Source organism: Cydia strobilella, chromosome 9 (assembly GCF_947568885.1).
Source record: "Cydia strobilella chromosome 9, ilCydStro3.1, whole genome shotgun sequence".
In the NCBI taxonomy this organism is placed as follows: domain Eukaryota; kingdom Metazoa; phylum Arthropoda; class Insecta; order Lepidoptera; family Tortricidae; genus Cydia; species Cydia strobilella.
Window position 1 is genome coordinate 13,942,307 of NC_086049.1, and position 13,636 is coordinate 13,955,942.

Below are 13,636 nucleotides of genomic sequence, written 5' to 3' on the forward strand. Positions count from 1 at the left end.
ATTTGCCTTGGCATGACCGAGAAATTCGCCGTAGACAATTTTATTATATTGGTTGATGTATAATTTAGAGTTGTGGTTGCATTTTATGGAGCGCTCCGTAGTAAATGCATCTTGCTTGTAGCTAGCTCTAAGGGATGCTGGACCCTCTGCTTGTGTATTCAGGTCGCCGTCCGTGTTTCCTGTCATTACCCTGTATATTTGCGTACACTAACACAACTGCCAACATAACACTAACAGTTATTAACACGCTGATTTAACAAGTTTCTTTTGTTTTTTTTTTTTATTAATATTCAAATTAACTTTTACATCCAAAACACCGAAAGGCACGACTCAAACACTTTAATGACAGCACACCTTGCTTATTTTGATTTATTAAAGAGATTTGTGAAATTTGAAGATATTCGGTGTGGTAGAGAGACTCGAGCGAATGACTTAAATTCTCAATGATCATATAATATTTCAGGTTTTGACGCAAGAAGATTGGAATGTTGTACTGTTTAATGGTATGGAAAAGACGAGTCACTGGGCTGCATTATATTTTGTTGCCCTAATGACTTTTGGAAACTATGTACTATTTAACTTACTGGTGGCTATTCTAGTAGAAGGATTTAGTTCTGAGGTAGGTCTGTTCTACGGATTTCCACTTCCTTTTCTAAAACCTGTGACTTTTGACGTGAGCGATGCGATTCTTCTAGCGGAACGAAAGGAGGGAGCGAGAGCAGCGCGAGCTGGCAAAGTCTAAGTTGTCTAGCGAGTGTTTCTCTGACAACAACGAAAATCAATATGATGAGTCGAACTCGGGATCACATTCCAGTGACAGTTTCTCTCAGGTGAACCCTTTGTGTTGGTGTTAGCTGTTCTTGACTGCGCTTTCTGTCATCCTTCTTGACGTGCCTCAAAAATTTCTAAACCTTCTTCTTGATTAGCCATCTAGCATTAGGTAGGTATTTGTGTGTGTGTGTATAAAGAGCAAAGAGTTTTTGAGGAAGCCTTTTCTGTCGACCATTTATGTGGATACAGAAAAAGAGTATTGTTGTTAATGATTTTCACAACAACATTATTATTATTATTGCTAAATACCTATTAATTCCCACCGTACACATACACACCCAGTCAAGTTACTTTTGGGACACATAATTTGATTATGTACCATATTTTTATCTAATAATATAGTGGACGTGGTCGTTAATAAGCCCACTGTTTTTCATTGGAACAAAAGAGAACTTGGTTAACGTATTCTGAAGATAATTAAGTTCCCTTTTTAAAGTTAACAAAACATAAATGCAACGAAACATTAATTACAATACTTTGAAGGTACATTCGTGATCGCAGAAAAGGTTTATTACATGCTTAAAACTAGCTCTTCAAGTCTTCGCTCTTAGTATATTGAGTACCTATGTGTATCGTTGTGATCCGTTTGTTGCATACCTACGAGTACATGGTTTTAACGGTTTATATGGTTTTGATTAGAACGAAATAAAAAACTTTTGGAAATCAGCTGACGATGTTCGCAAAGCTAAAGACGATATAAACGGACACAAGGATAAAATTATTCGATCACGAAGAAAGACGACCAGTTCAGGACATCACCCGACGCTTTGCAAAGACTGCGCACAGTCCAACAAATGTAATTTACAAAAGGTAAACAACAATAATAAGTACAATGTACTTGAAATGTATATACATACTTGAGAATATAATGTAAACGATGTATAAAAGCAAGATAAGAGTAAGAAACTAACTACTCTTAACTAATAACATGTTTACACGAGTAGAATAACCTGACAATAGAATTTGCACTAACTCATTTCCACACTTCCCTCACCACATACTTTAACACGACGTTTGTTATAGGAATCCAAAATGCTCGCAAATAACACTGGAGTAGACGTACCGAACTTACCCATGATCACACACACAGCCGCTACACCACAGGACTCACCGTCCACGACCCTGGAACCCGGAGCGTCGTTCAGGGACTTCCCTGTGGCTCTCAACTTGGAGAAATCATCAATGCTGTCGAGCATGGAATCTATTGATAGGACTTCGGTATGTTTGATAAAACTGTCGATTAGTATTTATAACTAAATACTATAAGAAAAATCAGGTAACCATAATCAGAAATTATTCCCGTAACTACAAAGTTAGTTGGATTATTATTATATTATATATTCGCTTATATTTTCGCTCAAATGTTTGAATGCGGGACATAAATCACCAACCGAATTCATAGATTGCGATAGAATGAGCTAAGCTCACCTTACTATTATTCATAACGAAGATAGTCTTCTCCGAGACCACGGGGACAACGCCGTCCACGAAACGTCGGAGGTAAATTTAAAACTTAATTTACGCGATTAAGTCCCGCCGTTGTGAATAATAATGAGTAAAAATCGTGAAAGTTTAAATCAGTGTTGTGCTAAGCTCACCTGACATAGGTGTCTTCGAGCGTATATTTTTAGAAGGATGGCTATCCTAAAGTGGCCCTTATGGCGATATTTATTTCCATAGGCAACACTCATTATAAAAAATTGATATTGAGTACCTTCAGATTATAATTATTACATTTGATGAACATCGATATCTTGGACACCAATAAAATCAGTATTTATATTTCAGTGCACCAGCATACCCGGATTACTAAAACCTCCGACGCTCTCAGGAATCAACAGCTATACTCTAACCCTGCATTCGGCCGCCTCACAGTTGGGAGCGGAGAAAGCCAGACTACCCCCACTGACTTTGTCCCCACACCCCGTGCGACCCCTATCAGTATCATCCGGTTCTTCGACCCCCACAACCACGAGGTCAATGCCATCCCCGATGATGCCGGAGAAGAATTTGCAGATTGTGATACCGATAACTAAAGACGATAATTGTGCCAATACTAGCGATAAATCTAGTCTTTTAAGTTCCCAAAAGTAAGTAATTTACTTATTTTATATCTAAATTTAAAGAGGGATATTCTAGTTATAAATAGGTATACTCGTAATATATCACTAATTTGAAACAGTAATAATTTACTGGAAATTAATTCCTGTGAATTTTCTAAAATTTCTTCTAAAGCAACTTGCTATCTAATGCTAACTAAGACTACAATATTGCTGCTTTTCGAGAATTTCGAGATAATAAAATGTTAATAATAGGCTAGTAAAATGCTATGGAAATCTACTCTATTATTTATAAGATTGCAAAAACTATACCCATCAATTCATCTGTATTACAAAGACTTGTCTAGAATGCAAACCGAGGAAGTTCGGTTAAAAAAAGTACTTAGGCATTAATAGAAATTCTTTCGAGTACATTCATGCAAGTAGACAAATTATACTTAAGACCAAATCTTAAGTACCTACAATCTGTCAGTTGTTAAAAAGATACACGTCAATTCAATGTTCATAAATTGGCCCTAAAAGATCCATGTTAATATAAGCCTATACAAATAGATCGGTGACTCTCCAAAGTCCACCCTCAAACGGAGAGGACAAATGCCGAGTCCAGCGCGGCTATAGCTGGCGGCTGTCCCGGCCGAGCCTCAGGAAAAAACCCAAGCATCGGACCGGATCCGACTCTGAAGCCATCATATTAAATAATGGACGTGACCATGTCGCTTGTAACGGTAAGTTTAGAAGAGTAGAAATACAAAACAGTGGAACAAACTTCAGTGGCTTATATACCTTTATCTTATTATAAAAGTCGGACTCGAGTTCCAAGGGTTCCGTACATTACACAGCTTAAACAATGTATTTTTTTATGTGAAACGTGAGTGAAATGTCTTTAAAAAACCAAAAAGAGGTCGAATCAAAAACTAAGTAATTAAGTCCGACTCATGCTTGACTGCACATTTCTAATAGGTTTTCCTGTCATCTATAGGTAAATAACTATTGCGTGTATTTTTTTCAGAATTTTAGACCCAGTAGTTTCGGAGATAAAGGGGGGAATAGTAATGTTTGCCTATTTTCTTGAATAAACTGTTTATCCTAAAATTATATAAAAAAAATATATTTGGGATTCTCACAATGAGCTCTTTTATTTGATATGTAACATTAATAGTTTAAAAAGCTTTATTTTTTAATTTTCTCATTTACGCCCAAAAGTGGCCTCCATGTTTAAAATTTATTTATTTTGTTTTGTTTTGTTTACGTTACATAAGTATACCAAATTTCAACTTAATTGGTTCAGTTTCGGAGAAAATATGCTGTGACAGACGGACAGACAGACAGACAGACGCACGAGTGATCCTATAAGGGTTCCGTTTTTTCCTTTTGAGGTACGGAATCCCTACAAATACAAAACTTCAACCATTATCACTTGGTCTCCACGTCAAGCAATAAAATATTATATGAAATAAAGAGCAGTTAATATTTTAATGACTTCAAACATAAAATCAAAAAGCTACTGAAGCCGGATATTTACGATCAGTTTTAGTTGAAAACTATTGTTTGAAACTTGTCGTTGATCCGGTTTTACGGGTCATTAATAACTGGTCTTGGAAAATTATACCATTTTGAGAGATCCGGAGATTTGTAATGATTTTTTGTTTCTAGATATTATAAGCTCTTATTTTATATCCCAGATATAATAGTAAACTTCCGATTGGATTTTATTTGCTACCCAATAATCATATTATTGTACCAATTCTGTTTTAAAATGACAGAATCGTTAGGATCAATAATTGGGACAGTCGAACTGTCATTTTAGTAACTGAGAAATAAAAGGGGATTACAATTCATAATTTGCCAAATAGGTTATGTATAAGGGGACTCAATCAACGTTCAACAACTGATTTCGCAATTCATTGTGCAATTCAAAATTCTTAAAAAATTAAATTCCTCACTATTATTGTAGGGTCCAGCCTCCGCAAGAATGAGCTGCTCCTCTCCTCGTCCATTATTAAGAATGACACGCAGTCGGAGATGCCCAACAATAGAACCAAGTCGCAACTGCCGGCTCCCAGGGTGTTACCACAGACCGCCAGGAAAGTGTCTGCTCACACTGCACCTCTGCTTCCCGATGTAAGTAAAATATTAATCAAATAGTTCTGAGACCAAGATTAATGTACAATGAAAATTTGTGTGTCACATCTTTTTAAGTCTCGACCACTCGACGAAAAACATGATTTCTCATAAAACTCTTATTCCCTGTTCTAGGTACTTTGCTTTTGTAACGTTGTTCAATGTAAATTTTAATTGTTTCCATAGAACGTAAGATAATTTTAAAAGCTTAATTTGTTTAATTGGCCCAACTAGGTACAGTATACGATAGTTAATTGTATTTGCTACGAGTACATGTTTAACTAGTTCAAACATGACCTAGGTCTTTGTCTATAAGACTGCCACACTGCGCTGCCGCTAAGCAAACTCAATTAGCATAACCATTAATGGCTCATATTACAAGAGCAACGCATTTTGTTAATGAAATGGTTTTATGGTCGTAGCCTACGTACGTTTCCTTGACAAACTTTAACAGATTCACGCGCTACGACCGTAGCCGCCGATAACACGCCTTTTCCGTTTTGTAGCGAAAATCGCTTACAATCAACGAACCTGCCTAGCAGATCTTTGACAGTGAATATGTTAACCATAAATCCCGATAGCTGATTAGAATAAAACCGCAAAGTCACATTTTCCAGGATCTCCCCGTAATCAATCAAATGCCATATTCGCCAGTTATCATTGATTATTACCGTGCAGCGGCGTCACGTAACTTTTCGTAATGTCGTTTGCAGAGAGGTACTGAACAAAAATTTATTATTTTGTTTCACAAAACTATTAAATTATTATGATAAAGTTGTATGTGTTAAATATAAATTCGTTATTTGTAATACCGTCAGGATTCCGCCGTTAAAGTTAGTCAGGTAATTCTTCAAGACAAAGTCAGGACAATAATTTATGCTGTATAAATTTTATATAAAAACTTATTTTTCATTTATCATGCTCTAAAATGGACTCATTGTTCACCTATGAAGGGGGTTGAAAGTGATACGTTTCGACCATAGGCCGTTTTACTTTATTTTAAGTAACAATATAATAAACTAATAGACCTAAACTTCTAGGAATCTTGGAAAGCACCAGAAGCTGGATTCTCATCGGACACGACTGTCCACCTCGACACAGTAAAATCACCTCCTCACCGGCTCTCCCTCACCAACGATTACTTAACAGGTAATTAAATTACATTCCAAACCAGAACTCCACAAAAATAATTTCTCCAATATTAACAGGTAACAAAAAAACGGTACGTGATTCGCCTCTCGACGAGGCATCTCCACAATTTGATTGATAAATTACCCTTTTTAACATAATGGCGAGTTACCGGCATTCTCACACCGTTCACGTTCACAGCAGATCGATATATACAGAACCAAATTCTCTTTATTAAACATGCCTCTGGTGTAGACTTCATATTTATACTTTATACGTACGAGATGAGTTAATTATAATGTATAATTATCCTTGTTTCATGAAATCGTCGTGAGCTGAATGACAACAATTTATTCATTCAAACGAACCAAAATTAAGTAATGAGACTTAAAACTTTCACGTATTGTATACGCCCGTCATGTAAAGTAAAATTCTCAATAGAGAGATATAAAAAGTAATATGCTCCAAACGCCACAAGATCTTTTAATAGTCTTCTTCACTTCAATGAAACCTAAATCATATTCAATTGGAACAAATTTGTATTTTGGTTTGTACATATAACTGACAATTTACGCGTAGGTAAACTAGCTCAGTCGTTTTCATACAATCGGGTCTCAGCAGGTAGGTATTTTTTTTTTTTCATTTGTTTATTAACACAAAGTATATACATTCTAAAAACTATGACAGCGAACAAAGCCCCCTAAGGCTTAACTGCCGCTGTAATCTCAGTATTAATCTCACAACTCACGAGAATGCACAAAGCACATTGGAGTCAGGTATGAATAAGCTTGCTAGTTACTAACAACGCTTCATGTTGCTGTGAAACGGCAATTATGTCGCTAGAATAAACCAATTTACAATATTGGGACAGGATACCACAATGATACGAAAATTGTTTTAGTGTTCAAGAAAAGAGCGTATTCCCATCTTAAAGGCCGGCAACACACTTACAACCCCTCTGGTGTTGCGGGTGTCCATGGGCAGCGGTAATCGCTTACCATCAGGTGATCCGTCTGCTCGTTTGCCTCCTATTTCATAAAAAAAAAGTGTCGTGTAGCGTATACTGACAAATGCGCATCACCACTTGTCCGTATACGTATCAATGCATGTAAGTTCCTTAGGTCAGTCGTCAAAACTATTTTGGGATAACTATAGCAATGTACAACAAATAGTTGTTATTTATTGAAATTGGCCTGCACCCACAATATACGCCGGTGTTTTGAACGTTCCGTTATTAACTTTCTAATTTAACTGAGATTCGCTCAAGTTTTAGAGAAACTGCCGTCAATGTGTGAGATAATTCCATTGGGGGCGGAGTGAAGGATGGCCATTCTGTAGAAAAAAGATTATTCATGCTGTGACGCTGTTGAAATTGACTCAAAAAAATTACTAATAATTTTTTTGCCCTAATTTTCGGTAGGGTGCCCAGAAGGCCGGGCCGGCCGCATTGTCCCGCTGGATAGCTATGCTAATCCGCTGAGTACACAATATTGACCAGCCCTCTGGTCACCCGAAGCCTCTATAAGGCGAATTATTAACTCCTCATACAAATTTGACTCATCAATGTTTCTTTTCTCCACAAGTAACGACAGTGTCGGAAGTGAAGACGAGCAACCTGCCACCAACGCCGCCGCAGCTGCAGCTAACACCAAAGTCTCCGCGCCACAAGACGCATGTGCCAACACGACCCAAGAACCAGTCGCTGCCGCTTGTCAAGCAAATTAATGAAGAGGTAAACATCGTATTACGGTAATGTTACTGAAACGCCATTACTGTGAACCGTGTAGCTAACCAGTACGCATTCTTAGTTTTATTCTCAGCCGCGTCTAGCCAGCAAAAATAAAAAATAAATAAAAGATTTATCGTCGACGATATATCGTCGTCATATTTATGAATATGTATCCCTAATAAAACTTAAAAAATACTGTAGATGAAATTATGTAGGTATCTGAAAAAAAGTGTTACGCTCGTATCTCAGAATCTAACATATGTCGGTTTTACCTCCAAGCCGGTGATAGTTTTTGATATATTTGCATTAGAATAGGCCTAATTTGAACAACAAAGATCCTTTGAGCAACTTGTAAGTTATAGGTTTTTCACACTAGAGTTTTCAAGGAATGTATGTCCATGTATGTACTTTCTAATAAAATAACCAACACCTTGTAATACCATGGTAGCAATAAACGATTATGATTAGGATTAGGAACGTCGTATAGTTCTCATCTCTTGAAAGGCAACATTGTAATAACACGCAAAATAAAATCGTTCAATCAATCTTATCAATATTAACATATTGAAGATAAAGCAATTGGTCCATTTAAGTTGGTTAAAGTGGCGTTTTACAGTTTGACCTAAACCCACAAACTGTTATGAAGTTACACAATACCCTGTTCAATCAGATTTATTGGATGGGCGATCTTGCCACTGCAAGAAAGGTTGACTTAGCAAAGGCAACTAATATAGCCTCCTAAGGCCCAGCTATACAAATGAAAAATCCAAAATATGCCACTGAAATTTGAACCTATAGTGTAGGCATAAGGACTGCGCCAAGCGAGACATGCACGCCTTCAACATCCCGGTTCGTCAATGGGAGAAGCTTGCCGAGGACAGAGATAAGTGGCGCAAACTGGTGTCCGACGGTAGTAAAATCCACGATGACGCTTGGTTTAAGACACTCGCAAGTAAGCGAGCCAAGCGTCATCAGCGCGACAACTGTTCGCCACGGGCACACTTCACCTGCCTGTCTTGCGGTCGTGGTTGCCGCTCCCGTATTGGCTTACACAGCCATGTGAAACGTTGTCACCCTACCTGACACTGTCTGTATAGTCTGCAATAGACTGAAAGGCCTATGATGATGAGTGTAGGAAATATAGTTGATTTTGCGTTATTGGAAAATTGAACGAAACAAAACTAAAGCGACTGTTCCAATTGAATAGGATTGAAATTTCATCGAAGTGAAGACTGTGAATAGGTAGGACCTTGGGCCTTAGGAGGATAAAAGAGGTCCAGAAAACCAAAAGGTAAGCCGACCTTATATTGAAATTTCTATATTTTAGTCACAGCAATCGGCAGTATTATTATTAGAAACGAAGACTATATAATACCCCTTACAATACCCCCGTTACTAATTAACTATTATAAGTATTATCGACCTACTAGCCTAGTCGGTGACGCTGCCCACAAAGCAGGAGTTCCCGGGTTCAAATCCTGGTAAGGGCATTTAATTGTGTGTTCATCACAGATATTTGTTCCCGAGTTATTATGTTTTCTATGCATTTAAGTATCTATATCTAACTATTATATATCGTCGTGTAGTGCCCACAACACAAGCCTTATTGAGCGTACCATGGGGCTAGGTCGATTTGTGTAAGATTGTCTCATAGTATTTATTTATTAATTATAATCTTAGCCCTCAGCCCGCATTTTATCTTTATTTGCACTCCAATATTGTAAAGTAAACCGCAATATACCCCAAAAGGTGCCACTAAATCCGTTACCTGAACGTCGCAGGCTTAGTGAAAAGCTTTTCTTTTAAAACGGAGCGATGTCAAATCAGCACGTAATCCGCTGCTATTTTGTATTTAATTAAAGCACGGTGGAGTTGAAATTGAGCGGCTCTGTTTTTCGACTTGTTACTCTGGGCACATACGGTTAGTGTAAGTAGCTTTTACAGAAATTCATCTAGGTAAAGTTTATTGGGATGTTCAATTGCTCAAGTATGTAAAAATCACCGGCGTTCATACTACATCTAAACTTATTCACCCCATTTATTTTCGTCAAATGTAAAAATTTGAACTGAAAGTCCGATGAACATTAATTATTCCCATATATTTTTTTTACTATTTTACCTTACATTGTTGTTTGATGTTGAAAATGGGTTACTTTCTTACCCCTTTTTTGCATGGTGATGGAAATTTTCCTATGAATATTAAAGGTACTTTTGTAGGTGATTGATATTTATTTTTAAGACTGTCAACTTTCAACCCTAATCCATTTTCCGATTTCTTACTTAAATTTACGCAGTATTTTAATTTATAAAAATTACATTTGTGTTAAGACGAAATGTCGGAAAACTTGTAAAAACCCAGAAGATTTATGTGATTTCAGGCGTTTTCTTCGGGGTTTGTAATTGTTTTATGTTTAAAAACTTAATGATAGGTCTATCAAAAATAGTGTACCTTTCTGATGGTAGTAAGATTTTTCATATATGTATCTCTTACTTAAGTTACTTATAAATTATATATTTACATAAAAATACGATTGAGCCTATGCAACTTCTAACACTGATTTTGCAGTAAAAATCGATGTGATAATATTTTTACTATTTTTCCCAGAATCAGCAAACAATTATACGTGACGATATTCATTTCGGGCAAAAAGAAAAAAAGCATGCATTTAAGGGTTAACTGTGTAGTATTACTTGTTGTTTAATATAATATATATAGGATAAAAACCTTTACATAATATCAACTGCAGTTTATTTATCTCACTAATACGTCGATAATTCGTGTGAAATAAAATACAATAATTTTATTATATCTGTATATTGTGTTGTTATATTTAATAGGCATATTTATTATACACGGTGGATAAAAAATAAGTGCATTCCCGTTGCCAGGGAGGTTTTGGGATTATACTGAGCAACTTTTACTATGGGACCACACGAAATCGCGAAAAAAAAATTGGTTGTTTCATACATTTTGACTGATCCATTTTCTTTGGAGGGTAAATTTTTTATTTCGCGATTTTGTGGTTGGTCCCATAGTAAAGGTTGCTCAGTAAAATCCCAAAACCTCCCTGGCAACGGGAATGCACTTATTTTTTAGCTATCCTGTATACAAATAAATTCACTGAAAAGGTTTAATTAACAACGTTATTAATAAGCTTTTATTGTCAGGTAACGATCAACAACAACGTCAGCATAATAACGTCGAGGTTCGACAGGCGACGATACCGGTTCAAAGACCTGTTCCGATTCATGGAGCCCACGGGGTGCCTCAAGGAGAAAGAAGACTGGGCTTTGTACATATTCCCTCCAGGAAATAAGTAAGTCGATATCTCTTTCATGTGTAGCTCTGTAAGTGAAGTGAGGGAGTCAGGGGAAAATTAAACATCTAATGATAACATACTCGTAATATGTCTGCGTATGACGTTAATAAATATTTCTTATAATATACATATACACTAACATAGTTATTATACTCTGTAACTAACAAACTATGGATCAACTTGGTCTGAAATAAATGATTTATTATACATATAGGATGAAATAAATGAGTACTTAAGAAAAATGAAACTACACCAATTGTATGTAGCGACACACTCGTAGTTTTTTGATTTTCTGGCGTAAGTTGAAAGGAAATTAATATTCAAAAGTCCAGTTTGTCCAAATCTTTCATAACATTAAAATTATAGGTATGCAAATTTTAGAATAGGGACCATCATTGAACTGTGATAAACTCGAGTATAATTTACTTCGATCAGTCGAGAAAGACACTCTTTCAAACTTTTTAATTACATTTTAGTCAAAGCGCCTTTTGCGTCCATTCTAGCTTGAAAAATTTAACAAATTCTATGAAACACTTCATTAACAAATTGAATCGACTTCTACTACAGTTTTACTTTATTTAAACTAAACGAAAGAAAATAGAAAATCGGTTGGAATCCCAATTGTAAAATCATTCAATTGGAAAATTTAAACAAAGATCCACATTGGAATACAGCCAAGACTCACTTAAGTTTAATACAAGTTGCAGAAGCAAGTTCTCATTGTGAGCGGCCTTGTAGGCGAGTTGTTCTTTTGTTTCCGTAATAATAGCGCCGTAAGAGACCAATTCTGCAGTTTGCCTACGCCTAGCTAATTAGTTCAGGTACGGGTTCTTAATAATAAATGGGAGAAAACAGAAAAGTTACATTTACTTTAGTTGTACAGACAGATAATGTGTCTGGCTTCTGAGTAATGCTGGAGTACAATTAGGGCAGAAGCACCGTTTGTGGGCACTACATCCTTTGTGGGCATTTACTGTTTTAATATGCGACAAAATAAATCGATTTACCTATTGTAATGTATACAATTCTAAATTTGTTTCGTTACCATATAGAGCTTTAAAAACTAACAAACAAGTATTATTTTAATATATTTGGTTTTCCATTTAGAAGTCAAATTCCATTTGGATAAAAACATAGCAATAAATCCGCCTAACATTTTAATTCAAATTTAAAATTCAATATTACCAGCTAACTCAGATTATTTTATTCAAATTGCAAGCTTCACTCGGGAAATTAATGTCTTTATTTATTGTAATTTAATGGGCTATTAGAAATTAAGAATACTTACTTGATAATTCTTGACATTGCGTGTTGACTCTATTATATGAATTATATCCTATATTAATGTTACCATCCGTTAACTGCCTTCATTTATTTATCTACAAAAAATATTATGTTTAATTACAACAAGATAGGAACAGCAAACATTTATCAGGTTAATACCTATAAAAATATACATACCTAATCCATATTTTAGACACATATGTTGAATTTTCATGCAAATCACGAACACTGATTGAACATTATTATGGTCGGTTGCACCGTCTGGCTCCGCGCTCCGTTAAATCATTTTTTTATAGGTATGGGTGTCATAGTTCACCACTGACTGACATTGATATGTCCGTCGAATGTGGTGGTGCTGGCGCTTAACCAAATACTTTAACATTTATAAAATTATCGTGTTCTTAGGATACGGCAGCTATGCACCTGGATGGTAACCCGCGGGTGGTTCGATAACATCGTGCTGCTCTTCATAGCCCTGAACTGCATCACGCTGGCCATGGAGCGGCCGAACATCCCTCCTGACTCCAAGGAACGGGCGTTCCTGGCTAGTGCTAATTATGTGTTTACTGTTGTCTTCGCCGTGGAAATGTTCATTAAGGTGAGAAATTTTGTAGCGTCTCTTATTTTAACTATAAGCTCCTTGTACTCTATTCAAAGCTACAGGTTTAATTGTTAAATCCTGACATTTCTGGCTGGTTGCCATGCTGTTTGGAATTGATAAATTGCCCATGCGTGTTAAACAAATCCCGCATTAGTGCGAACTAACTGTCGTTCACTCGTGTCTACATCTTCATAGACACTTGATTGTGGTTTGGCCATTTAATTAATTCCAATCTAGCTACACTGATCTTGTATAAATGTTGTGTCACAATTAAGTTCTACGCGATTAACAAAGTACAAGTTAATTAGGATTTCGCATGCATTGTCATGTATATTTCAAGTGCTAGAAGTTATACAATAGTATTTGACAGGTGGTGGCGTCAGGCATGTTCTACGGGCCGGACGCATATTTCACGTCTGGCTGGAACATCATGGACGGCTCACTGGTCATCATCTCCATCATTGATCTGCTCATGTCACTCGTTTCCGAGTCTAGCCCGAGGATCTTTGGTATATTGAGGGTAATTATAATAAATAAATAAATAATAAATAAACATTAGATA

The 13,636-nt window shown here is 36.3% G+C and overlaps 2 protein-coding genes across 4 annotated transcripts in view; one reads left to right on the top strand and one right to left on the bottom strand.

Annotated features, from left to right (window-relative positions):
* Window positions 1–13,636, bottom strand: part of LOC134744406 (mitochondrial glycine transporter B-like) — a 373,541-nt gene that overhangs the window by 322,152 nt on the left and 37,753 nt on the right. The gene's annotated exons all lie outside the window — the stretch shown is intronic.
* Window positions 1–13,636, top strand: part of LOC134744379 (voltage-dependent T-type calcium channel subunit alpha-1G) — a 55,446-nt gene that overhangs the window by 28,629 nt on the left and 13,181 nt on the right. For all 3 annotated transcript variants that reach the window (XM_063678160.1, XM_063678163.1, XM_063678162.1), the window contains 12 exons: window positions 464–619; window positions 696–830; window positions 1,471–1,641; window positions 1,855–2,049; window positions 2,620–2,921; window positions 3,444–3,616; window positions 4,846–5,012; window positions 6,053–6,161; window positions 7,724–7,872; window positions 11,038–11,186; window positions 12,879–13,071; window positions 13,445–13,594. In XM_063678160.1, coding sequence (XP_063534230.1) covers window positions 464–619; window positions 696–830; window positions 1,471–1,641; window positions 1,855–2,049; window positions 2,620–2,921; window positions 3,444–3,616; window positions 4,846–5,012; window positions 6,053–6,161; window positions 7,724–7,872; window positions 11,038–11,186; window positions 12,879–13,071; window positions 13,445–13,594 — 2,049 coding nt within the window. The remainder of the gene's footprint in view (window positions 1–463; window positions 620–695; window positions 831–1,470; window positions 1,642–1,854; window positions 2,050–2,619; window positions 2,922–3,443; window positions 3,617–4,845; window positions 5,013–6,052; window positions 6,162–7,723; window positions 7,873–11,037; window positions 11,187–12,878; window positions 13,072–13,444; window positions 13,595–13,636) is intronic.